At 43.4% G+C, this 27,029-nt stretch overlaps 1 protein-coding gene across 1 annotated transcript; it reads left to right on the plus strand.

Moving 5' to 3' along the window:
• The first annotated feature begins 11,964 nt into the window (after positions 1 to 11,964).
• PERP (p53 apoptosis effector related to PMP22) lies at positions 11,965 to 22,449 on the plus strand. Its single transcript, XM_068677295.1, has 3 exons — positions 11,965 to 12,353; positions 19,305 to 19,448; positions 20,088 to 22,449. Exons 1-3 carry the CDS (start codon positions 12,143 to 12,145, stop codon positions 20,321 to 20,323), a joined length of 591 nt encoding a protein of 196 aa, XP_068533396.1. The 5' UTR covers positions 11,965 to 12,142; the 3' UTR covers positions 20,324 to 22,449.
• The last annotated feature ends 4,580 nt before the right edge of the window (positions 22,450 to 27,029 follow it).

The following is a 27,029-nucleotide window of genomic DNA, read 5'->3' on the forward strand; positions in this document are numbered from 1 at the left end:
CTTTACATAAAGCTCACATAATTTCATATAAGCACAGTTGAACCCTCTTGTGGAGTCAGGTTGGCTTCAAGAAAACTCCAGCTCAGCAGGAAATTTACAGTGTCATGTGTGAACTGTTTTCCTCATGATTTGTTTCCGAATCATGAGGAAGAACATCTTCACTGCAAGCTGCATTGTTAGAGGAGCATATACAGGCAGTTAAATCACATTTATCTCCTTGATGCTCTTGTGATTTGTTTTTGTGTTCCCCCCCCCCTTTTTTTTTCTTTTTTCTTTTTTTTTTTTTGCATTTGCAATTGGGGCAGAGCAGATGGCAACGGCTCAGCTTGCTGTAATATACCCATAAAATAAGCAAAACTGTCAGTGAGCCTTCTCTCCATCAGGAGTTTATTTCACTTTCAGGAGGATTTTTCTTTGACTGGAATGAACCTCAAAAATTGTGTCTTTAGGAAGCAATGAATAGAATTTAATGATTCTGCAGTTCTCTTTGAGTTCTCTGTAGAGCTTCTCATTTAGGGGAAGAAGGTGGTACTTTGGGATTTTCTCCTCTACAGGCATTGAATTCTGACAAAACTTGTAGAAATTCCTCAGTTTTTCTGCTTTTGCTCTTTTATCATTAAAAATGTTTTTTGAAAGTATGGAGTGGCAGGAAGCTATCATAGAGACATCAGAAGTGCATGTGTTCGAGACTTGACAGAGCCAATGACATAAGGAACTGTAATCTCATTAAGTTCTTCTCATCAAGTTCCAAAACAAACCAGCACACCAAACAAACAAACAAATAATCTGAGGTAATTCCTAATTATCATATGAAATTGTAACTAAGACCTAGAGATGATGGAGATTTGTTATTTCTGCTACTAGAAGTGCCCAGAAAGTGCCAACATAAAAAACAACCCTTTACAGATAGACAGTAAGCACAGGCTTTGCCCCCAAACACGATCTAAACAGAAAGGACAGGTTAACCACATTTTAATTTTGCTTTTTTCTTCCCTAAAGAAACTATGGCATAAACTGCTGAAATGATTTGCCTGAAGCCACGCACAAAGACTGAGGAAGAGCTGTGTCTGAAGCAGAGCTGCAGGCAGAAAACCTCCTGAGCCACAGTTCAGTGCATCACCCACAGTTCATCCTTCCTTTTCAGAGCACTACCATGTAATAACATATTACTCAAAGTTGCTGACAAGTCTGAATAGCTCTTTTTCTTACAAATGGAGGAGTGGCCATTGGCAAAAGGTAGTAATAGCACTGGGCAGCAAAGATTATAACTGGCCATGCCATGCACTGTGCTACACATTTTGTCTTTAAAAGCTCCCTTGGAGAAACACATACAAGAATACAAAGGAAGCTGAAATCTGACCTGTCTATAATTTATAGTACTCATTATATTTTTGGGACAGCCATCTCTTGGTAAAGGTAAGTTCTTTTATTTATAGGCAGAGGCTGCTCATGATTTGCATGCTAATGCATTCACATCTGCAAAGCCTATAAATTAGCCTCCAGCTCATTATGGCAATGCCATTGTCCTACTTGCCAGTATGTAATCTGATCCCAAATGTTTCATATGACCGCAAAATAAAACCAGCCTGAGGGAAGAGCTTCACTCTTGCAGTAGTAGCACACAGAAATATGTCCCCCCTTTCCTTCTCCCCCCTCCCCCCCAAAAAAAAAATCACCATAAAATTACTGGAGGAGAGGAAACCACTAAGTGTTTCAGAAAGATGAGCACAAAAGCCTAACACTCTAAAACTCAAGAAAATGGAATGTTGTTGCTACGTTTTGAGGTGCTAATGCATCAGTTCAAACAAAAGGATGAATTTATGGCAGCTTTTTAATGGGCTCCCAAATAAAAGTATCTTCATAAAAGATTAAGTCGCTTGGTTGTCAAACTGGTTGCATCCTAATGTGTCATACAGGAACACCCCTGTTATTATTAATGTTTAACTTCTGCCTGAGCCTAGCTATCTGGAACAGACACTGAAGTCCTTTTTCTGTGCACTTGATAAAGGCACTTTCATAGTCAAGAGTTTAGAATTATGTCAAGATTTTGCTCCTTCATTAAGCTGGCAAAAAAACAATGTGCAGTGCAGACAAAATAGGCACACGTGCATGGCTCACACTCCTGTCCGGAGGTGTGGATGCCTCCTGTATCAATTCACTTTGTCAACGTTAACTGGATGGTACAAGACCACTTGCTTCATGCTAAATGTTCAGCTGCTGAAGGCTCTGCAGGCTCAGCTTTGCTGCTGCAGGTAAGGTGAAGAGTAGTCTCACCTGATCTCAGATACACTTCCACTCACTCTTGTAATTTCCATTTGGTTATTTTTAACTGTGCTGAGGCACACACATGTGCCCATCCTTTAAAAAGAGAAAAGTGAAACCCTTATAAACAAACCCTAAACCCTTCCTGTATCATTGGAAAGATCTTAAACAGGGTGCAGTGATTGAGCTGCTGTCAGCAAGCTCTTACCCACTGCCCAGACTTGCCTCTGCATTTCCCTACTGCATGCATCACATGGCCTTTCGTCTCTTCCTCCTAATCTCTCTACCTCCTCTTCCCTGGCTGTAGATTCCCTAGAAGCATCCATTATTCACTGGCCTATCGCTAGAGGTAGACGACCATATATGAGAAGAAGGCCTGAAAAAGGAGAACTTTGACTGAGCCTTCAGAGCAAGAGGGGGCAAGGCTTCAGGTCATGGCACAGATGTGATGTTGGATTCAGGATCCAGATGTACCTGCATGGAAGAGATGTGCTAGTACCTTAAATTAATTTCTTTGTTGAATTCTGGTTCATAATAAAAGCTGGTTATTTATTTATTTACCTGTAAATCTCTTGTTTGTCACGGTAGGTTGCGGAGTACTGGAAAAGTAGGGCTCTGCATGAGTCACAACCCAGAAAAAAGCTCTGCCAAGAACACAAATCACAGCACTTTGCAGCCCAGCCCAGGTGATAAGCATCAGTGTTGTTGTCTTCATGTTGTCAGCCTTATACTGCCATGAATGACAAGATTCACTGTGATGTATTCAAAAGGGGCTGTAGGTAGGGATATATCTTCATTTAATTTTCCTATATATGTATTTTCCATACTACCATAAGAAAGGGGAAATATAGCATAAAGAGAAATAACTACTTGTTTAAAACAGACATAGGAATATAGATTTTTTTTGCTTTTAAATTCAGGGTTTTCAGCTCAGTTCTGTTCAACTCTACTTTTGATCTTGCAGAGAACTGTACAAGACTAGATCCAGCTCTGAGGCCCAGAGGTTTATACATCTGTTGTTTAGGCTGTTTTGTGGGTGGGCAGTGCTCATGTTCAAGCCACAGCCCTGTCACCCTCCGCAATGCTGGCAGCTGGCAGACAACTCCCAGCTCTATCTTTTACAAGCAGGACAATCCCACTGAGCTCTGTGGGACCTTGCTAGCTAAGCTACTCGTATGAATCATGGAATTCATTGGACCTCACTGTTTGTAGTGAGAAGTATAGTACCAGTGCTCACACAAGACAACTCCCCTCTGGTTTCTAATTGCATTCACTTTCTATAAATGGCACTAGCCCCTTTACAACAGTGTGTGGGAAGAAAAGATCTCAGTTGCATTTTTTATTCAGATCAGCTGTAATAAAACCTCTTTCCCTCTCTCTTCTGTCTATTGTGCTTATCTTTAAGCTTTTGCTGAACCTACATTTTGGACGTAGCTCCTGCACGCTTTGTACTACAGACATCCAAGGAATTGTTTCTTCACAAATGATGGCAAGTAAAAGCATGCAAAAGCTAGAAACAAGCATTCTGCAATGACGGTTTAAAAACAAACATTTTCCTCTGTGTGTATTTAACACTTTACATCTCAGCCATATGTTCCTCCCCTCATCAATTTGCCTTTTAGATTGTTCTTTAACACTTGCCTATTTTCTTGCTCCTGCAACAGAAGGGAAGTTGATCTTTCATTTGTTCCGCAAATATCCCTTATTGTCCCGGGTTTTATTACCCCATCTGTTATTGTGTGATCACTTGAAATCTCCTGTGGTCTCACTTTTCCAACCGATCACACGGTACTGCAGGTTATATTTCAATTTAATTGCTATCTACTGTATGATGTGTAAACTAAAAAGAGAGGAGCAGAAAGATGAGGATGTTTTTCCCCTGTCTACCATTCCTCTCGTCCTGTGTAAGCATACATCGTCAGTGCTTGCTTATTATTGGTGACAACATTTAAGCCAAATCCCCCATCTCCACTCTTCTACTCAAAACTGATAGTTCCAGCTCAGTGTTTACTACTTTAAAAAGCAAAAGTGTTTACAGAATACACTCACCAACACTTGAGAGAAATGAGCTCACTTCATGAGCTAAAGAAACACTTCCCTGCAGCACACTTGTCAAGCTGTAAACTTTCCCTCCAGGCATGGTGTTTCCTTTCTCCTTCATCTCCCCATCTCCAAGCCTTCTCCTACTGCTCCTAACACTTTTACTCTTGCTCGTGCGCGGTTGTGTTAACTCTGCGTATCTGTGTATTTTTAAAATTATTTTTCCTCCCATTCATTTAGATATTTACAGATACTATCTTCTGCAATGCCCTCTTTCATCTTCCTGCACTCAGATACTTCTATCAGAGCAATAAGTTCAAGAAAGATGCTTTTCAAATTTCAAGAGGTACGGTGCTGTTTCTGCACGGGGAAGTAGATCCTGTAAGTGTGATTAAGCTGAAATGAAGAAAGTTTTGGAGCTGAATGAATAGAGATTTCTGCTATCTGTCCAGTGCTATGGGAGAGAAAAATCAGCATTATTTATAAACATTGTTTTGCATAACAGAATAGCAAAATGAGTCAATGCCAGGAAGGAACAGAGGTATCTCCTGATGCAACAAAGCTTGGGAGAGAGTGCGTAAGAGACGGCACCCCTGACTTGCCCCTGCAAATAATGACTCAAAATCTTGACGTTCATGCATGACGAGTGAATCCAGTGCCACATCCACATGTGCTGCTAATTTGGTTTCGTGATCCCTCATTTGAGAATGTACTTAAAGACCAGACTGTCTCTTAGAAATCAGGCCTCAGTGGACTGAGCTATTGGATGAGTCATTTATAAAAGCTAAACAGGGTCTTTAATGTGGAGCTGTGCAATGAAATGTACCCTGTCTGGTTCTCGATATGCACATGGAGATTAAATTTATCCCAAAAGCTCCTGCTGCTGCTGCTGGGAACCAGGACAGCAGTTTACAAGAGCTGCCTGTGCTGAGGCTAAAAAGAGCGAAAAAAGATGACTGTCTTCTACAGTGCTGTGTGGGCAGACTTGAGATGTGCGTGGCTTTACAAAGGGGAAGGAAAAACCAAAGACAAGAAATATAGGTTAATGTAAGGAAATGCAAATATCAGTAGAATAGAAAGCTTCTGTAAATTTATTTTTCCTCAAAATATTTGAATGATACACTCTTTCTGGATTTGACTCTATCTTTCCTCAAAGATATCAATTTAAACACGTATATTAAAAGTCTTGGTGACAAGAATGGACAGACCGACAGATACTGCTCTTCACTGCACCCTAAGCTTGAAATGTGAGGCGAATTCCAGTTTAGGTTTGAAGTCTGCAGTTTTGGGGGAATTAAGTCGGGATGACCGACTTCGTGGCAAAGGGCAGGCCAGGAGGGCTCCTCCGGGCTTTGTGGAGCTGCCTGGGAGACCCCGAGGAGCCCAGCAGGCTGCCATGCCCGGGGGAGATTTAGGCATTAGGTCAGGGACGCCTCAGGACGGCCGAGCCTGCCCTCCCGGCCCCCAGCCCCCAGGTTTTGGAGGTGTTTCCTGCCCTCTGGTGGTAACAGACATCCCTGAAGCACGAACCCCGATTCCCCCAGGCTTGTAGTAGGTAGTCAGCACCATGTGCATAGCCTCTTCTGTTAACATTAACATGGAAGCCGCAGGAAAAATCCCAGGTCTCACTTAAACAGAGTTCCAGATCTGAAGCCAGCTCCCAGAATGACACAGAGACCTGACGGTGTCCCCATACATCAAGCTCAGCTGCAATATTTGCATTTCCATGTTTGTGTTTGATATTGCACAAACATGACATTTTCCAGAAAAATTTTCTCTCAACTTAGCTGAAGCGAATACATAATTCAGAACAAATATGAGCGTGCTGCTCTCCAAGAATGAGTAAGCCTTCCCTGGACCTCTGTGAATAAATAGGAAATGTGAAAAAATAAACAAACAAACAAACCTAAAATCAGTGAAAACCTGCAAACCCTCACATATAGGAATACATTGAACCATGGGTTTTCTTTGAAGGGGAATTCAAAAAGAAACATCAGCAACTCTGGAAAATAATTTTCTCATACTGGACCAAGTTCCCATTCCTGAAGCAATAGTTTCAGTGGCAGCTGGGCAATTCCTAGGACTTCATTGCTACATTTTAGCATCATGCACAAAGATGGTCAGTTTGCAGCCTTGGAAAAGGACTTACAGACAAAACCTAAATTAGCATGCAGGTCAAAGATGATACAGCTATTATTTATTTTATGCTTTCTTCTTTTGTGTTTTGCAAATACAAATGAAAGGATGAGGTAAAGGAGGAAAAGTTGCAGTGACAAGTCTATAGACCTTGGATATTGTGTGGACATGATCCAAGTGAACCTGAGGCCTCTAGAGAGCTCTGGGGTAAAATCCCAGCCACCAGGGATTCTGTCATTTCCTTTAATGGAAATTTCATCTAACTGCAACACAGAGCATGAGCATAAGTGCAGAAAACTTGTTGCTGAGTCAGTGACCTCACAGGCATCTCTCTGACCATCTGCATGGCAACTAGAGGCACAGTGTGTGCAGAAAGAGGAGGGCTCTTTACTGTCCTTGTATTTATATGATTTTATGTCTTCCCAGGCAGTTGGAGTCACCTAAGATGTCTCAGGCTGGAATGAGAGAGCTAGTCAGCCTCTGTGGGCCATGCTGATGTTGTTTTGCTGCTCATCCAACCTGGTATTTTCACAAGGCATTTGAAGCAGTTTCAGTGGCACATCAATTGCACAGAGCCAGTTTATTTCAGTAGCGCCAGCCCCAGATGAGTTTCTAATGTAAGCTGAATTCAACCAAGAGCTACTGACAAAATCTGTTCAGAAAAAATTGCTTTCTTTTAAATTCAAATAATGGCAAAGTCTCTGCACAGATAAGGAAGGAGAAATTTGATTTGGAAATGCTGCTGGAGCTGTTGGTATGGGTTACACTACCTCGCATCCCTATCCTGTTTTATGGCTTGAATGACTACCTTGTTTTGGTGATGCTAATTAGTGTCTAAATAGAGGTCTTACCGCTGTGATGCCTAAAGAAAGATTAAGTAGAATTAGGGCACTTGAAATTGAGGAAAGTGAGCATAAGACGCTGGTGAAGGACAACACCCATGAATTATAAAATAATTGTATTTACAACAGGTATTCAGTCTGTGGACATTACTTTTTTCCTAAAGGCTTTAGCTGAGAAGTAAACAGGCTGGAAAAACTGTCTTCAGATAAAATGGGAAAAGGAAGGGAACCTCAGCCCTGAAGGAACCCTGCTGTGCCCCACAGCTGTGATGTGGGACAGAGCAGTGACCTCAGCACTGTGCCACCCACCAAGTCCTCCCCAAATGCACCCTTGGGAACCAACCTGCAGATTCCCACCGCCCCACTTCAAAGCCATACCCATGAGAACCCATCTGGACTGGAGCTGATCTCTGACCTTCACTCAGCTCTGCCTGGTTTTCTTTGATAGCTTGGTGAATGATTGCCAGCAGTAGTAAATGATTTACTCTGTGCACAGCACCATCTACTAGAGGGGCACATCCCTTGTTATGCTGCAGAGAAAAGTATTGCTATATAGTCCCAAAGATTATGAAATTATCTGATGACTTGCATAATAAATGACTAAATGTACGGATAGTGGCTGTGAAACAGGCTTATGAATCCTGTTTTCTGTGCTAAAAAAAAAAAAAAAGAGAGACAAGTATTTAGATTTTCATAATAACTACAGAACATGGAACTATCTTCGTAGCTGAAGGTAACATATATTTGACAGAGGAGCTTGATCTAGAGTGCCCAGATAGAATCAGGCATTTCTAGTCATTTAGTAAAGCAAACCTTCAGTTTGTTTTGATACGTATTGGGCATCTTTTCCTTGTGATCATAGTAGCATGTGCTTTTCATGCATGTATCTGCAGCACCATGGAACTGACTACAACCATCTGGTCTCTGTGCTTATGCTGGCTACACAAGCTGGAGGTGACAAAAACTACATATGCTGCAGGAGCTGCTTATTTTGCTGCAGGAGGCATGGCTTTATTAATTTGTTAGATTTTCTCACTACTAAATCAAAGTAACACTGGAACCGACTGCAGATAACTTTGCTGACTGTGTTGTAAGCCCTTGGTAAACACAAAAAGAAATCTTTCATACGCTGTCTTTCAGCTTCAGATGGATTTGCTAGTTGGCTTTTCTGTTCCTTATATGTCATCTTTATAGCCTGGTGGTAATGCCTCCTCACATGGAGTGACGCTTCCATCAGTAGTACCCAGAAATGCAAAGGAGTGTAAGGGGAATTTTCACTTTAAGCTGTTCCCGCTCTGTAAATGGTCAGTGCTGTGCTTAACCGCAGGCTTTAGTGGCATACAGAGGGCAGTGCCACTAGAAGGCAGGGGCATGAAGCATGGGTAAGAGGGTAAGAGGACTATCCTCTGGTCTCCAGTGAAAAAGCCAGATATTTGCAACCAAAAAGGAACACTGATTGCATTTCCCTCCTCATGGGGTCACTGGGGAGAGGCAGGACAGGCCATGGTGGCTGCTGATGCCAGAGGAGGGCTTGGTGGGCTCAGTGTGATGTGACATAGCGGGGCCAGGCTGCAGTCAGCACCCAGTGGGAGTCTCATCGTGACCCTCCAGACACCACTGCAGGGCCATATGCTGTCTTGGGGAGCCAATTAATGATACTAATAAACCTGGCAACCAGCTCCACGTGCATTTCTGAATTGGGGACCTTGTAACAAAGCGGGCAGTTTCCTGAGCAGTGCATTCCTGCTCTATTTCTCACAAAATGGATGAAATTTAACCTTGCTTCTCTTCCAGCTGTAGAGAACAGCTCTTATTTTTTGTACTAAAGAAAAAAACTTCTGTACCTGCTTCTGAGTGCTGCTGATAGTGAGCTGCCTGAAAATCGCCTGTCAACACTGAACAAATACAGTTCTGCTATAGTTACAAAAAAAAAAAAACCACTAGTTCTGCCTTTCTCCTCTATGCAAACATTATGTGTTGAAGAATTATGCACGCTAGTAGATTAAGCAAAATTTATTTACAGCTCTATTTGGAATGAACAGTGAGCGTAGATGTCAGGAACGGATGAGGAAGACTATTTTGGTTGGTGTGTGCTGTCAATGATGCAGTTGGATTTGAGAAGGACCAAGCTGTGGTAATCAAGGCTTCAAGAACAATACACAGGTAGTTATGATTTGAATTGGTATTGTATGGAAACAGTGGTAGGAACTGAAGGGTGAACGAGGAGTTACCAACAAAAAGTACAAAGGTGACAAAAGTACAAAAGAACAAAAGTGTTTTTGTGCATATATATGTACACAAATGCACACATTATATGTACATATATACATATGTGCATGTTAATCAACCTTCGTGTACATATGTATGCATATATGCATATGCTTAGCTATGTATGTGTATGTATGCATGTATATTAAACAGTAAATTGATCCCTTGTCACAATTCAAGTTAGTATGCAGGTACAAGCAGGCCATTACATTTTTCCAGATAGGTGACTCAAAGACAGATTAGATTTTAACACTAGCCCTTCATTATTTTGCCAGACAATATGAACTTGACAGTAAAAGTCCTTGAGACAGTGAAGCAGTAAGTGGTCCTTCAACAGTATTGAGAAATGGAAATTCCTAAAACCATCAACTTAAAAATACCCTTCTTCAGTTTTCAGCAAAACAATAGCTCATAGCTATACCCTTTTATTTGTACACTTCGGAAAGCCACATGCTGTGCAACAAATATGCAAATAATCTTTGAAGCTACTTTTAAATATAAATTATGTACTTTAATTATCATTGACAGAATTAATACTTCTCACTGTCTGATTTTTCTCTCACATTGTTTTAACAAGTACATACAAGTACATACCTTTTAGGTATGCATAGCTTCTTTTTGGGTTTTTCTAGTAGGAACTTTGAAGAAAATGCTGAGGGGGTTGGTTAAACTTCTTATGGTTTGAGCTAACCTGCTTGAGATTTTTGCAGCTTCCCTATGGTGATATCATCTTGTTGTTTTGTTTCCAGCATCACAATCCACTCCCTGGCATTTGCCAGAAATCAATACTCATATGAGGTTCACCAGCCCTCCCCACAAGACAACTCCTCTGAGTATCTTCTGAGGAATTGACATGGGTCACAGTTTGAGCATGACAAAATTTGATGCAGTGCAATAAGACCTTAGTGCTCTGCATCTTCCTTGAAACCCATGTAATCCACCCTACCCAGTAATCTTTTTCAGTCCTTCAGACCTCAAATATTTGCTGTCCTACTGACCTCTTTGCTGAAGCCTTGAAGCTGCTCTAAGGCTCAACCAAATGTATGTGAGTTATGTGCCAAAAACACATGCATCCTGAATCCTGTGTTTGGCACCTGTTTGCTCATATGACAAGAGTTTGCATTGGTGCTGGGCAATGGGATAACATGATGAGATGTGTGTAGATATTACTGTGGAGAAATGTTTCTCCCATGATCAAAATATTGAGTCTGCATTTATGTCATGTGATGCGAAAACCTTTGTTTTGGTCACCTCTGGGGTGCATTTCCAGAATAGGATGGGGAAATATCAGGGCATAGGGCACAGGGGTCCTGAGTACCACTCGCGGACTGTGTCTGGCACAGCCTGGTTGAAAGTCAAAGCACAATTGCAATCACGCACTTGTTAGATGGCCATTAGGAATCAGGCATTTATTTAATGCTAAGTTTAATGCCAGACAAGTGTTGTTAGTTATGATGAGCTGTTTCCTTGTCAATAATGTCATGTTCCTATCCTCAAATAACACCTCTCTTTCTTCTTCTCATTTGCATTAAAATTGTCCAAAAACTGGGCAAGGAATTGACTACTTGAACTGTTAAGCAACATATGACTCGATGATCTTGAGGTCTCTTCCAACCTAGAAATTCTGTGTGTGTGTGTGTGTGTGTGTGTAATATTGTATGTGTTCAGTACCTAAAATGGCTAACACTATTAGTATTATTAACATTAGGTAATGATGATCTGTCTTTATCCAGTGAGCAGAGAGGAGAAAAAATGAGTTTAACTACCTGGAGAGAGGGCAGGGCTTGTGAAATACAGTAAGAACATGAAGTTTTTGCTGTGTCTATTTACGGCTACCAAGAAGACACCTGCAGAGGTGGTGAGAAAGACAGACAGACTTTTGGGAGGGTCTGCTGGGTGTAATGTAGGGGTATCATGCAGAGGTCAGGTATAAGGTAAGTGACCCTCCATGTAACGTTGACAGCAGTCAAAACAAAAGTCAAGACAAGGCTTACATACACTGGGAACCTGAAAAGCAGAATCTGGTTTTGAACATGTCCCTGGCCAAAATGCAGCACTATGTGTTTTAGGACACCAATTTTCAGATTAATCATATTGATGTGCCCAGACTCTAGAGCCATCTGAGGTGTCCATCCAAGTGGTTCAAGTGCCTTGTGAGAGTCTTGGCTTTCCCTGTGCCCAGGTGAAAGGCCAGCAGGACACAGGACTGTGCCACTGACCACGACCAAAAAGTGGGGTTGGACATGGGAGGAAAGCAGATAGCAAGGAGTTAAGTGCGGGACAGGGAGCGTAAGAGGACAGTGGTTTGCTCCTCACTGCACCGAGGGAGCAGGGGCAGGGTGAGGAGCAGGACCCAGCCCTGAGCTCTCCTCTCTTCTCCCTCTCCTCTCCATTCCTCCAGCTCCACAGGTTGCCGCCGCCACGCTTAGTCACAGGAATGTGGGTGGGACTCCCTCCTCCCCCGGCGCGCATTAAAACCCAGCTCAGACGGACAGACCGGCAGTCTCTCTTCTCAGAGGAGCGTCCCTACGACACCCCACCCTGCCCTACCGGCGAAGCTCGGGCTCTCCAGGTGCCCCCGACAGCCAGGCAGGATGGTGGTGTGCAGCCTCGCCTGCTGGAGGTGCCGGTGGCTCCTGCCCCTGCTGCTGGGCCTGGCCATCATCATGGGCATCATCGCGCTGGCGGGCAGGGGCTGGCTGGAGTCGGAGTCAGAGCCCTACGTGCACCAAGCGTCGCTGTGGGAGAGCTGCACGCGGAGCGAGCAGGACATCAACTGGAGCTGTGAATCCCTCATGGACTATGGTAAGCGGGGGGCCCGCGAGGGGCCCTCCCCTGCGTGGGACCTCTGTAGCCGGGCTCCCGGGGGAGCTTTGGCTGCAAAAAGTGTTGGTTCAGCAGGTGGTAGCAAAACCCGCAGTCCCAACACTTCTGTGGTGGTGCAGCTGCTCGCTGGGATGGGGTTTTCCAGGCAGAACCAGTACCAGAGCTTAAATGAGCAAAGAAACACAGGTCCTCAGACTGCTTCAGAGCAGGCTTTTCTGTCAGTAAGGAGACTTTTTTTTTTTTTTTCTCCTTAAGTTCTTTTATAATCAAAGTAAGGGAGCCAACTGGCCATGGGTTCGCTTTCTATCAGTTATTTGCAGGCTGCGGTGCCAGCAGCCTCGCCCTGCAGTAAGCAGCTCCCTCTCGGCCTCGCTGATCGAACGGAAAGGGAAGAAGTGTTTATGCAGGGCTTCCTGCGTACCTGGGCAGTAGCAAAGGTGCCTTCCCCTGCCTCCAGAGAGTGGACCTTAACCCTGCCTAGCTGAGGGATGGATGCCTCCCGACCTGCAGCTTAAAATGGCCCAGTGTGGCTTTGCAGACAGAAAAAATACCATTTTCTGTATATACCTCTCCATTGCACTGGGACCTAAATCAGGGAATAATTGTGCCGCTGTTTTAACTTGCTTAGCTGCTTTTCCATCTGACATCACACATTCTTACCACATACAGATTCTGTTTCTTGGGGACTTTATTACCTTCCCCCCGCCTGTTTTTTTTTTCTTTTCCTAGCTGTGGTCTGATTACGTCTGCTTTTCTCTCAAACAAAGTATTTCTGGACAAATAAGCAGACCCGCCTTAAGATCCTGGAGGAGGGTACCTTGGGGACTGCAGCTGGAGAGCTGGAAGGGAGTGTTGCAGCCTGCACGAGTGCAGGCAGGGAGGCTTCCCTGCACAGATCCCCTGCCACCCGTGCACAGAAGGCTGCCGTTGCCACACTCGTGCCTCTGCTAAGTCCTGAATGTTTTGCAAAAGCACTGGCTTCGTTTTAAGGCCAGGTGATGTCTGTGCGTTTAACTGAAGGTGAAAGAAATCTGGCTGGTGTGTTGAAAATACCCATCTCCCCCACTACCCAGAGCAGAAAAGCTAGTGCGGGAGCGTGGCTGAAATCTGCACTGCACGGAGGAGAACTGCTAGTGCAGAGGAGCTGCTGAGGTTTGCTTTCTCCGGCAGTGACCCTGCCTCACGTCCCCGAGTGCCGATGGGTGTGTGCTTCGCTTCAGCCCCAAGCGTTCCGGGACAAAGTGACTTTCTGCAGTTTTCTCTAGTTAGCAGGAGAATAGTATCCTTGACTTTGCTTATTTAACCTTAAGCCAAAGCTTATTTATATCCCTGGCTTATTGAGACCAATTTGACTTTGCCTCTACTGTAATTTTGAGGAAATCAATGCCACTGTCTTCTCAAACACTATTTACATCTGGAGACAGGACGTAACATACGAGTTCAGGTTTGACTTATTTTGTTTCCTTTTTTCTATGCTAATGCAATTAGGCTCAAAGTAGGTGAGGGCATTTACAAAGGAAAAAATGCCTAGCAGGCGTTTACAGCACTGCTGCAGGAAAAGAAAAGCAAATTAATTGAGATGCATAACTTGTGTTTTGCATATGATAACTACTGTACTCTAACTAGCCTGCTAACTCTCCTGATGAGACGAAGACTTCAGAGTGAATCTCCATTAGTAGAAAACTGCATTAGACATTCTCTTAATTGAGCTGTGGCATGTATGCTAAAAAGAGAAAGAGAAAAAGCAGTTCGGTAACTTGTTTTAAATGGGGAAAAGGGGGCAGGAACAGACAAACAAAGTTTTGCAAATAGGAATGTCTCCTAAACTGAACTGCTTCTTAATGCATATGTACAGTCTGCATAAGAGGGAAGAAGTAGCAAGGGAAAAAGAAGAGTAAAGTATCATTCAGTAGGGAGGTGGGAAAGGGATTTTGATTTAAGCTCTGTACTGGTTTGCATCTGGGAAGTACCTGCCTGGCAACATCTGTGTATTTATCAATATGTTGCAATGCGTGGCTGCCGTACTGCACATAATATGACTCAAGATGACTTAGTTTGGGCCATGGCAGGATAAAACTGTTGACTGTGTGTTTGAAACATATCAGCAAGCCATCAGATATGACGAGGATTGTTGGCAGCGTGGATACTTGGAGAGGGTGTTTGCCTGCGTCTTTACAGTGATGAGCCTGTAAGGTCAGGAACAGTAATTGTGGGTGTAAACGTCCTCCCAGTCCTAAACGCCTGTTCCCAGTGACTTTGGCTTGAATTGTCACTATAAAAGATGGGTGTGTATGTGTGCAGTTAAGGTGATCCTGAGGTGGTGAGCTCTTTCATATTACTAACAGCTGGCTGGTGTTCATGAAGTATGCAATAGACAACTTAGAAAAATGGAGGCATTCACCTGGAGCCTTAACAAGTGCTGAAAGGGAAGAAAAAAAAAGGTGGGACTTAAAGGTAGGAGCCCAGCCTCTGTGAATCATGTTTCCCTGCCACTGTGCCCCTGTTGCCAGGGGACTGGACTTTGATACCGCAGATTATTGGTGAAACAGCAAGCATGTACCAAACTTGGCTGAGGGGCAGGCAAAAAAGGAACATTATGGGTACACTCATTGCACCCTCACCTCTTTTCAGGCATGGTTCTGTCTGATTTATGTTGCCAGGATGTGTTCTAGACAAACAAACTTAGAGTATCAGCTGGGTGAAGGCACTCGGAGAATGCTAATACAAAAGAGATAGCAGTCAGCATGCCTGGCTACACCCAGAAAACGCGTCCTGAGACTCCCTGGTGAAAGATCCCAGCGAGCAGGACATGCTTATTTCTGCTGTAAGCAACAGGGAGGCATTAGAAGCTGGAATCATGCAGGATTTTGCCTCTCCTGACTTCCAACTGGTGTCAAATGTCTGAAACCAGGCTTTTGTTTAAGTTCGGTAGCAAAACAATTGCTTTTTCTGGACTGCTAAAAACAAGGGAGAGCTGGGATCCCTAGCGTTAATTCCCAGCCAGCTCTCCTGGCAAGCAGGCAGTTCTGGGCTGCCCTGTGCTCTCGATGGGTGTGCACATACCTCTCCTTCACCATGCATGTCGTCATGGAAATTCGCACATTATGTGAGCAAGAAAATATTACTCTCAGTGCTCTCGTTCTCGCAGTCCACTGTTGTTTTGTCAACAAAAGCATATTTTCTGGGCATTCAGTGCTATGAGCTCTCAACGCCAAGCAAAAATTGTCACAGTGATTTATATACAGAAAACTGTTATAACTACAATGTAAAACTGCATCTCTTTTAAGCATGTCACAGTAAAAGCTTCCACCCTAATATTCTCGTTATTACAAGCTGACAAACTAGCTTCTGGTTTTGTAAATAAGTGAACAAAGACAAGGAGGGCTTGTTACTTCAAATCTGTACTGGTTCATCTTCCTGCTAGACTATTTTCTCAGTCCTTTTATTTGTTTCTATAGGGAAATGTAGATGTAAATGTCCTACCCTGTAGAGCTTCTATCTCTTCCCTGTCGAGGCTGAGGCCCAGCCATATAAAATCAGGAAGTACAGCTAACACTAAGGCTCTTGTTTTATTTTTATTTTTTTATTTTTTCCCTTTATTTCATCCTTTTACTGATGCTCACATTAACTTTAAATATTCTGACACCTCCTAGTTGTTCACATGGCAATATTTGCAGCTCAGTTCTTTTGCATAGTCACCATTGATCAAGCTGAATAATAAAACTCTTAACCCTTCCCAATAATTATAGCCCTTCAGCTCCTGTACAGTTTTTTAATGTTCTGTAAACACTGCCTAATTGATAATAGATACTTTTCTGCCCATTAGATGCAAAGAGCTCAACTCTGCTTTGAGGCAAAGCTGACCTGGGGAATAGTAACACCTCGAACTGTGCCACTCTTCTGTTGTCCCATTCTTCTGTCCTCCTATTTATGCAGCCCCAAATTACTTTGGCATTATTGTTTGATTTCATAAACAGATGTCATATTTATGCCTGGGTTGAGTAAGAAATTGTCTCTCTGCCCAATGAAGGGACTTTCTATTTCTACGGAAAACATAAATTCTGGCGAAATCTCTCGTGATTACAAGGCTCTTCTGAGCACAAACCAGCTGGACGTTGGGGCTGATCTGTCTTTCTCAGAGTGCAAGCAGATCTCTGCAGCTCTTAGGAGAGCAAAACCAGTGGGAGACAAAATACACAAAATACACACCTCTCCCCCCAACAGCCTGGAGCCTCAGGACAGAGGCTGGGTGCATGCGGAGCCAGGACAGCCTGTCTTAATAGGTGTGGGGATGATGAGGTTAATTTGGGGAGATTTCTCTTACACTGTGCATAGCAACACTTGGCTACTCTTGCTGTTTTCCCACCAGTGCTAACGTGGCAGGCTGGCCGTTCGATAGCTGTTATCTAGTCCTGCCGAGAGCAGATCCCATCCATCACCATGGCCAGCACCAATGGCTCAGTCTTATCAGCTCTTGTCAATATCATGCCGCTGATAACTGCTGCTGGAGAAGATAATCCAGCAGGAGAAGGAGGGAAGATGCAGGCTGACCAACACTACACTTCACTCCATGTGAGCAGAAAAAACGTGGTGAATTTCATAGTGGTGGTGCCTGCTACTGCCCTGTTTCTGAAGACGTACAGAAGCTGGGTTTGATATCAATCTTCCTGACTGGGTATCTCCTACAGCGACGTGTGTTGTCGCTCATATTGCCAGAGACGAGCTAATAATTCACTGAGTGGAGCCAAGGCTGAGCTGTGTCAAAAATCTCGTTACCCTTCTAAACTAAGCACATAGGGTCTGGAAATAACGGAGATAGCACTGAGGGCTTTCCAGCCTGTATCTCTTGCAGGCTTGTTTGTGTTGCAGCAGACTTCAAGGTGTCTAGCCTGATGGTGTATTTGAGTTTGCAATCTATCCTGCATCGGGCAGATGCCAGGCTTGGCTTCCTGCACTGTGCTAACGTCTGTAATGCACCGTGGGGGAAGGTACTTTGATAACTGAAAGTATTTCTTGCCGTTGTCACTGTTTTTGTTTGTTTGGTTTTTATTTTTATTTTTCCCTTAATAGGGCAGATATTGATAAACAGCATTCCTCGTTTGTTCAGTCTGAATCACTTTTCCTGGGCTGGCTCTGTGTAATGGCTAAATGCCCTTTAATATCCTTTATCCCTAAATAAATCCTGCTGTGGAGACAATGCCCAATACCTGCATTAGGTACGTCAGAGGAGATTTTGAAGGAAAAGATAGTATCGGACCGGTGACATAGCTGTAATCTCCAAACACCAGTGGGGTGTACTCCTTCCCTCCTGCCCCTGCAGCACTCCGCTAGGCAAGGGGCATGAATCACGCAGAGCTGCCTGCAGGAGGTGCGGAGGCTGAGGAGGGCTGGTTTAAAAACATTTCACTGTCTCGAGGCTTGTTCCTCACAATAGCTCCAAGAAAAGCCTTTTCTTTGCCGTCTCTGTGCCAACCTGACTGTCTTCAGGTGGTGGTGGTGTTGCATTCTCTGTCTCAAATTACTTTTTTCTTTTTCTTTTTATGTCACAGTAGAGCACACAGGTAAAGGCAGAGCATTGTAACTCCTCAGGAACATGTTCACTGTCTCACCGTCTTTTTCTTAGATTTTACACAAACAAGGACTTGTTTGACAGAAGTTACATTAAAAACAAGGTGTCGCCTTGTTTTTGTCACTCCAGCTGTGCTGGGACATGAACGATTTTTTGGGGGAAAATATTCTGGCCCAGACCTCACTGCTCCCTTTAAACCTACGTTAGAGGGAGCTCGGGATCTGGCCCTGCCTGCATCTGAACGCGTGCACGTCGAAACCTGTGCTATGCAGACACAGAGAGCGAGCTGTGATGACAGCTCACTGAAACCCAAGCACTGGAGGTACAGTTTAGGCCATGTGGGTAGGTATCCTGCCTGCAGGCAGGAACACCTTTGCTGTTATTTGCATTGGACTCGCTCAAACTTCTGTCTAGTTTTTAAAGAGCATGAGGCCTGGCTGTAACGGGTGCCTTTTCAGAAGCCTGTGTCACTGTGAAATGGGAATTACTGGTGGTTTGCTGGAGGTTTTCTCCCCCTTGCTGTGCTGGTGCATGGCAGGTGAGCTGTGAGCTTGGCTGGGATCAGGCCCCTCTCTGCCCCTCTGAGCCTCCCCAGCCCGCAGCTGCCTGATCCTGGTGTTGAACCTGGGCATCTGTGCGGTGCCTGGTCCCACCAAACCTCGAAGTAATGACTCTTTCACTTTACCTCTGACTCTGCTATTTCTTCTCCACCCACAGGTTTTAGCTTTTTCTAAATATTTTTGGCTGTGAAGAGATACTTATCTTTGAAATTATTCTCTTCCTCTTCGTCATCTCTCAGCTTGGCTATCCCAAATCTATTTCTTTTTGGTCGTGCTAATTTTACTTCACATCCATTATTCCTGTCAGAAACAAGCAGACAGGAAGCTGTATGCTGACAGAATTTTTATTTCCCAGCAGTTGTGGTTGTGCTTGTGGTTGTACCTTCCTGTCTGCTCTCATACTGCCCCGTGTGTGGAAGTGGTTTTGTAAATTTGTATGTCAAACAGGGCTGATAATGATAAAGTACATTCTCAGAGGTATGTGCCCTATCTGCTCAGATGGCTGTGGGTCTCTTACAGATACTGACTTTGGAAGTTATCTCCATTATCATGCTATAAGATATCCCTCTTTTAAGCAGGACAAATTAGCGGGCAGGGAGTTCAGCACTGCTTGTCCAGCGACGGTGCCTTGCTGCTCTGCAGCTGTGTGCTTTGGAGAAACCCAGGATTGCTTTGACACAGGGCACACTTCTTACAGTAAAGCATTTCAACAAAGAAATGAGTAAAGGAAACAGAAGAGCTGCAGTGACCTACAGTTCAGTGCACTGCTGCGTGTGACACCTTTCTTCTTTTCTTTACTAGGATGGGGGAGAGCAGCAGCTGCCACGTACCTCGTTGGCTTTGTGATCCTGGTCATCTGCTTTGCCCTCGCAGTCATCGCATTCTCCGTGGAAATACTCCGCTTCAACTTCGTGCGGGGAATTGGAGGCTTGCTCTTTGTTGTCGGTAAGGCTCGGTGCAAAGACAAGGCTGTCCTACATGTAAAACGGGCATCAGCAGAAAAGCATGCTAGATGGAGCCTTCCTCATGAAATAAGATGCCTTTGTCTGGTTTATGATTCATATTCATGGGAAAAAAGGGAAGGTTGACTTATGCTGAGAGGACAATGGTTATGGAAGCGCCAGCAGCTTTTATTGATTATCACTTTCCCAAAATTAGTGCTTAGGAGAAAAAAACAACTTTGGCCCGGCATGGCACATGCTAAGACTTCAGAGCTGAGAACGCCAGGTGCTTCCCACCCTCCTGGGGAGAGGAGCAGCTGGGAGGCTGTGGTACAAGCTGGAGGTAACTGGCTCCACGAGGACCAGGGGGCCTGGCAGCAGGACAGGGATGGTCTGGGCGTGCGGATGAGTGCCTCAGCCAGGTGGCAATGTCAGCTGTAGCTGCTGCTGCCAGGTAGTTGGGGACCTGCCTTGACCAGAAGTCAGGCACCTCTGCAAGAATGCAGGTGTGATCGCAGGGCTGGAGCTAATCCTTATGTATCGGGGAGGGCAACGCGGTTATCTCCAGGTACCGTTGTTTAGTGGGAAAAGTAACAACATTCACTGTCATTTACTCTTGGTTTTCTTTTCTTTCTCTCCTCAGCTGCATTCCAGATCATAGGCTTGGTCATCTACCCAGTGAAATTCACAGAAGAAATCCCACTGATAGGAGATAATATGTTCAGCTGGGCCTATGGTTTTGGTTGGGCCAGCACTGTTGTTGTGATAGGTTGCGCTTTCTTTTTCTGCTGCCTCCCCAACTGGGAAGATGAAGTCCTGGGAAACATCAAGCCAACCTATTACTACTCCTCCCCAGAGAGAGCACCATACTTAAATTGAAAGATTAACTCCAACTACAATCAACCATCAAAGCAACATTACAGCACCTCTGCTGTGAATTTCGGTGCGATTAAAAGAGACTGGAAAAAAAAACACACCTTATTTCTTCAGAGTATTTCTTACTAGCACTGGTAAAAAAAAATAGTAAAAACATTGGCATCTCTAAGCAAATAGCTTTTACCTAAAGTATTATTTATGTATTCTCATGTCAATTCTGTTAGGTGGTTTACTTGCTCCTTTCCCTCCTAATTAATTGAGTCACCCTTATTTTATGCAAACATTTGCGTGCAAATAAAGACATAGGGTTTCAAGTCCAGAAAGGAGGGAGAGAGATTTTAAACAACCCACAAGGGGGACCTGCAAAATATTTTTTTAAAATTATTTTTTCATCTCTAACAAAATTGTCTTATATAAAACTAGGAAAAAAATGCAACCCTTCTAAAGAATGCTTTTTCTTCCACCAAAGTCAGTCCTAAAGAAGGAACCTTACTGAATCTATTACAGTCACATGCTGCCTAAGAATCTTTTCTCATTCCTGTTACTGAACTTTATTGACTATTAACTGTATGAACTAAGGGGAAAATACAAATATTTTTTTCCTCCATCTGTTGCAGTTGGATGGAGATTTTCTCTAAAGCATGGAGCTAGTGTGTGTAACGGTGGCTAGTGTAACACTTATTGGTGTTTTTGTGGCCACTGCAGTGCTTGTGATGGAGGCACATATAATTAAATATTAATTGTCACAGAGAGAACCAATAAATCTTCAGATGTTAAAGCGTGTACATTTTTACATGATATTTGACAGATGCTGATTTAGAAAATGCTTTTCAGAAGAAACACACACTGTTCTTTATGTCTGCCCTTTAAAACCTGCAGTATTTTAATTATCAGACATGCTTTGGAGGGAAACCTTATAAGGTGTTGAAAACCTCCAAAAGTTTCTAAAACACACTGTAGGTACTCCAGGGATTGGTAAACTTGGAAATGTTTTGTGAGTCACTAGGGATAGCAGGTATACATAGGAAAGCAGTCTGTGAACAATATATACATGCAAATTTCATATGGACACGCCTCAGGGAGTAACCTGCTGGGCTCCCAGCTTGTCTTTCTGGAGCTGGCGGCTGTTTTCTGGTGAGACAGAGCTGTGTCTGTGTTTGTCATGGACCAAAGCAGCTTACAGCGCATTTAGTTAAGGTCTATTATCTTTGTCAGGGATTTCTTCAGCTGGGGAAGAAAGACTGCTTTCCCCTTATCATGAACCCAGCACTCAGGAGATGGCAAATGTCTGAGTATATGTATTCATGCACATGTACAACACAGAGCTACAATGCATTACTCAGTATCCTGTGAAACGAAAGGCGTGTAGATCTAAGCTTTTTCAGTGCCTGATGTATTATATGTTGTATATCATTCTGTTTTGTAAAACCTCTTCTAATTGGGTAATTCTGTATTTTGGGTGTGTTCCTGTTTTGGAAAGACCAGGTGATGTCTTAACACCCCTCGCAGGCCTATATTTTATAATTTTACAGAGTATAAACATCTGCAGACTTCAGAACGGTGTTAGAAGCTCAGTCAGTCATGGCATATACAATAAACTGTGTTTCTGATTCTTGCTGAAGAAGACAACTCGTGACAAATGTGTCTTTAAGAACACACTTTTTTTTTTTTGTACAGTACTGGTGGGGGCGGGGGTATACTGTGTAGACATATCTGCATTATGAGTAACGTTAGTACGTTTTTAGTGAATTCAGTACACAGAAGAGAATCTCAAGTCTGGAAAATCCTTGCACAGCAAAAGCTGGGAAGGAGAAAAGACATAAGAAAATGAACACCCTTCCTAATGAAAGGGAGGATGGTGTGGTAATAGGGTTTAGCATAACCTAAGTCTTTTGTATGTTTTTTATAAGCACTGTCATAACTTGTCAAAAAAAGCACAAATGTAAAATAAACATGGTTCTGAATATACTGGGTAGGTGGAAGCATAAGCAGCATGTTACACAATTAAGATGTCTGGGAGAAAGCTGTTGCAAATAGCCATTAATTACTCTCAAGTGATACTAATGTATGTGGCACTCCTTTCAAATGTGGTGGCTTAATTAAAATGTTTTAATTGATAGTTGTAGAAACTTGGTGTCATTTGTGTTTCATGGATTTGATTCATACCTCAAGAAAATGGCCATTCTTTTCCTCTCTTAATGTGAGCATCAGTATCTGTGAACTGTTGGGTTCATAAAATGAAGTCAAAGACCTCATCTATCCAGGAGGCACCAACTGCATTTTCCAGTCCAATAAGTTTGACTATACATTGTGAAACACACCTGCCTGCTTTGATCAGAAGCACCGGGCACAGCAAACTCTTGGCTAAGCCAAAACCTCCTAAATGCATCACGACTTCAGGAGGAACCCCAAACATTTTAAGTACATTGTGGTCTACAGGAGGTCTCAGTTGTGGGAAATGTATTCTTTGTAACCAAAACTGCCAAATAACTTCCCTATACTGATCAAGCACCTTCAGTAGGGAGACAAAGATGAAGTACTCACCTGGCAGTTTCAGTGGAAGCCTGCACTTCTCCAGTGATTAAAGACCTTCTCATTTTTAACCGTATGCGTGGCCTGTAAATAGTCCTGCGTTACTGGCATTCTTTATTTTGAACAACTCTTTCTGACTTTATACAGGCACCAAATCCAGTGTTGGCCACCACTGCATCAGACCAGCCTGGAGGTTCTCATTTCTGGAAAGACAGGTTCACTATTTTCCCAGTCTCTTTAGCTGCCCGTTTTCTTAAATGTCTGTTTTAAAACACACTTACCACCCTGGATTCTGGCTACTTGTTTGCTTTTTTCTTGTTTTGTGTTTTATTTGAATACACAATTAGGGAAAATGTTCACTTAGATTTTCCCAAATGTTCTGAAAACAGTTGGAGGGTTTTTGTGATGCTGTGATGCCCGTTTTTTAACATGAAAATCATCTGTACTACTGCTTACCTAGCAGTCTTTATTCAGGTACAGCCTAATTCTGTAAAACTGAAAGACCCCACCGAGCTTCAGGCTGTACACAGGCTGAAACCCAGCCCTGGTGCAGAGAGAGATGCTCAGAGAAGCCGAGCACACGCGGCTCTCTGCTCAGGGCAGCAAAGAGCACTCGACTCGTGGGACTGGGTGCCAGAGAAGGCTAACTCACCTGAGTGGGGTGACTGAATGATTAAACCTCATGGACATGGGAAACAGTTGCCACACCCCACTGAGATTTTGTGTTTTCGGTGACTCACTTTTTAGACGATTCCTTCATGAGGCAGAATTCCTAAGAAATACTCATAAGGCCTTTACTTCCTGCATCGAAGGACTTTTGGACCCAGAATGCACATATAATTCAATACAGTATAGTCCAGATCATTTGAGATAACTTCTGTCTGTGTGCTTTGGGATATTCGCAACAGGCAAAAGGGCTGAGTACTGGTGCCACAATGCAGAGCAGTGGAGGGTGCTGGCAATAAGGAACAGCAGTCTGAAAAAAATGGGATTTGCAGTACCAGGAGGTGAGGCAGCACAGATATTGAAATGAAATTGGGAGTTAATACAGCAAGAATGAAAAGTAATCAGATGTGGAGGATGTGTTTCCCAAAGGTAAATACTGTAAAAGGTAGTCCAAGGCATCCCCTGCTCAGGTCTGCACCAGTGCAGCAAGCAGCATTTGTCTGGGGTTTGCTGGCACATAAAGGTGTGGGCCGATCTGCTCCAGCTACAGAGCTTGACATCCAGCAATTCCAGGCAAAAAGACAATGCCCTCAAATTTTGCCTGCACATAATTATATTTAAATGACTTGGGAGTTGTCAGAATAGTCCAAAGATAAATTTTATTATTATGATGAATTTTGAATACCTAAATTTAATAAGGCTGAATTTGTAATAAACACTGTAGTGGAAAACATGTAGGTGTGTCTAAAGCTTTACAATATAAATAATAAAACTGCAAATAATATAAATAAATTATAATGTATGATAAGCAATATGCATTATGTGATATAAATAATGAATATGAACTTTTCCATGAATTATATTCCTCATGGGTATGTCTCTGCAGGATTGGATAATATCTACCATAAGGATTGCTAAGACTGCTGCTTTTTATTTATTTAAGGCATTGTGGCCAACACATACCATTTTCCACAGCACTCTTCAGGAATACAGAAATGTCTTATAAATATTGAAAATTGCAGAACATCGAAGGCACACATTGGAAATCGGGGATCCATGAGACAGGGATGGCAGAGGCTCAGGGAGGTTCAAGGCATGCACTCACATGCAGAACTGTGAGGCCAAGGGCCTGTACTTGGTTATGTCTGGAGCAGCTGAAGTGTGAAATCCCTCAGCAGTGTGAGACATGGCTCTTCCTTTGCTCTGATTTGCTACAGAAAGTCACAACAACTTGCAAAGCAAAACTCAGGATGACCATAACTGCATTTCGTATCAAAACAGCATGAAAATTTGGAAATGTTGGTAGGAGAGCACTTCTTTCTTTTCAGCCTACTTCCTAAATCCATTCCAGACCAAACACATAAAAGTGAAACAGTCATTTTTCATGTACCGTTTTGGTTTCAGTAAAACCCTACTTTTGTCTGGACAATTTCAAAGTGAAAATTCCTGGCTGAAACTCTCACAGGTATGCTCGGTATGCATGCCTTATCTGTAAATCTCAGAGCACTTACAGAAGTAGCTGGTGCTGCTCCCAGCTGACCCATAAGGCACAGTAAATGAAGCGGTTTCTTTGACAGAGAATTGTAAGCAATAAGGGTGTAGCACCTGGGAATTGCTTGTGTAAGGCCGTTTTTACCCCTCTCCTGAGGCAGCTGACCTGCATGTTTTACAAGGAGTCGCTGTTAAGATCTACTGTGCTGGGACAAGCATTTAGAGCCCCTCGCTATGCCACAGGGAAGCGGTGGGCCCTAAAGCATTTCACTTAAGTAAAATCATCATTGTTAAAGGGCTGGTGCTCCTGACAGCCACGCAAGGAAGATGCAGATCCCCCAGATGGTCACAAATCTTCAGGACTTGACTGTGGCTGTTTTATAGCACACGCTTGGCTTCGGCTGCTTGTGTGGTTGGAAGGCTGAATTAATCAAACTTCTGCAGAGCATCAGTAAGAAGTAACTGTGGGTTAAGCCTTGTTCCAGCAAAGAGCTTGTCCTAAAAAAGCCATGTCCTTTAGCAAAAACTAGCTGAAAACAAAATCCACGCTCAGGCACATGGAGATTTTCCTTTTGTGTTTTCCTCATACAGCCTTGAACTGCCCACGTAAATAACAAACGTGGGAGCAGCCTCATGTTCACTACTCTGCAGTTAAAACCTGCTATTATGATAATCTTCTGTTTTTGCACATACAACCTCACTAAGGGAAGGAAGATTCTTTTAAGCTTCTACATCTGCCATGTTGAGGGAGGCCTGTTTTACTGACAAATCACTGAGCGCCACGTGTGGGGCAGGCTTGGGAGGCTGGACAGCATGCTAGTCCTACATGGCTCTTGCTAAAAGTCTTAACAAAACCCCGTGGAGGTTTTCCTCCAAGCTCAGCAGACAGTGGAGGTCTCAAGCCTCTTCAGAGCCTTCCTGTGCTGCCTGTGGGAGCGGGGAGGGACTTTCCAAGATGTGTGGCAGCAGGACCCACCACCAACCGCTGCGGGGCCACCACAAGCACCACCTAATAGGTCCTGTGTGTCCAGCCACCGCAGGAGACTCCTTTGAAATGCCCAGCAAGTGGGAAAGGAAAAACCCACTCCCGAGGCTTCAGGGGCTTGGCTCAGTGAGGCAAAAACCTGGGAGAGCAGCAACCTGTGGCCTCTTCCCCCAGAGGGGCAGTCGAGAGAGTGGACATGAACCTCTCTTTGCTGGAGGCTCAGTAATTTCCCCAACCTTCTTCTTCCAGATTGAGCCATGAGTACGTAAACAACAAGTGCTAGCCTTCAGGCAGCACCTTCAGAACTGTAAGACCTATCTGTAATAGTTAAGGCAGAAAATGTTTCTCAGTTGCTCAGAGTGACTTCTCAGATGTAAGAGAATGGATCATAAAATAATTTTAGCAAAGTTTTAAAGAGAAACAACTCTGGAGGCTTCTTGTTCACAAGAAGTATGAACATCATGGAATGAAGATGCTCTTTCTGTAAAACTCATGAATGTGCACTGCAGTTGGTCAACCCATGCCAATCTGCAGTCATACATACAGTTCACATGATAGGGCCAGCAGACTAAGGGTGGATGAAAATGTGCTACCAATTATTTGTTACCTTCTCCATCAAGAGAAAACTATTTGTGTCTTGGCTGAAGGGGGAAGATTGATGTTTTTAGCTCTAATGTCTTAAAATTGTTTGTTTTATCAACATTCTACTGATTACTGATTACTTAAGTAGCAATGAAAATTCATTAGGAATATTTTGAGATGCAGTAAGTGCACTAAAGTCTAAACAGTTTAACATTGACAGTGTATCTTCATTTTCAACAGATGATGCTGGTGTTTACTCTGAGGGACTATCTACAAACATGGGGAAAAGCAGAAGAACCAGTTGCTTTCACACAGCTCATACACTGCAAAATACACAGCCCACCGTGGGTATGTCATCACTTCAGATCGCAGACTTTGTAACAGAAGTTTTCAGTCATTTTTCCCCGTTTGCCACAGGAGTATCAGAATTACACGCGATACTTCATTTTGTCA

The sequence above is a fragment of the Anas acuta genome, chromosome 3 (genome assembly GCF_963932015.1).
Source record: "Anas acuta chromosome 3, bAnaAcu1.1, whole genome shotgun sequence".
Lineage (NCBI taxonomy): Eukaryota > Metazoa > Chordata > Aves > Anseriformes > Anatidae > Anas > Anas acuta.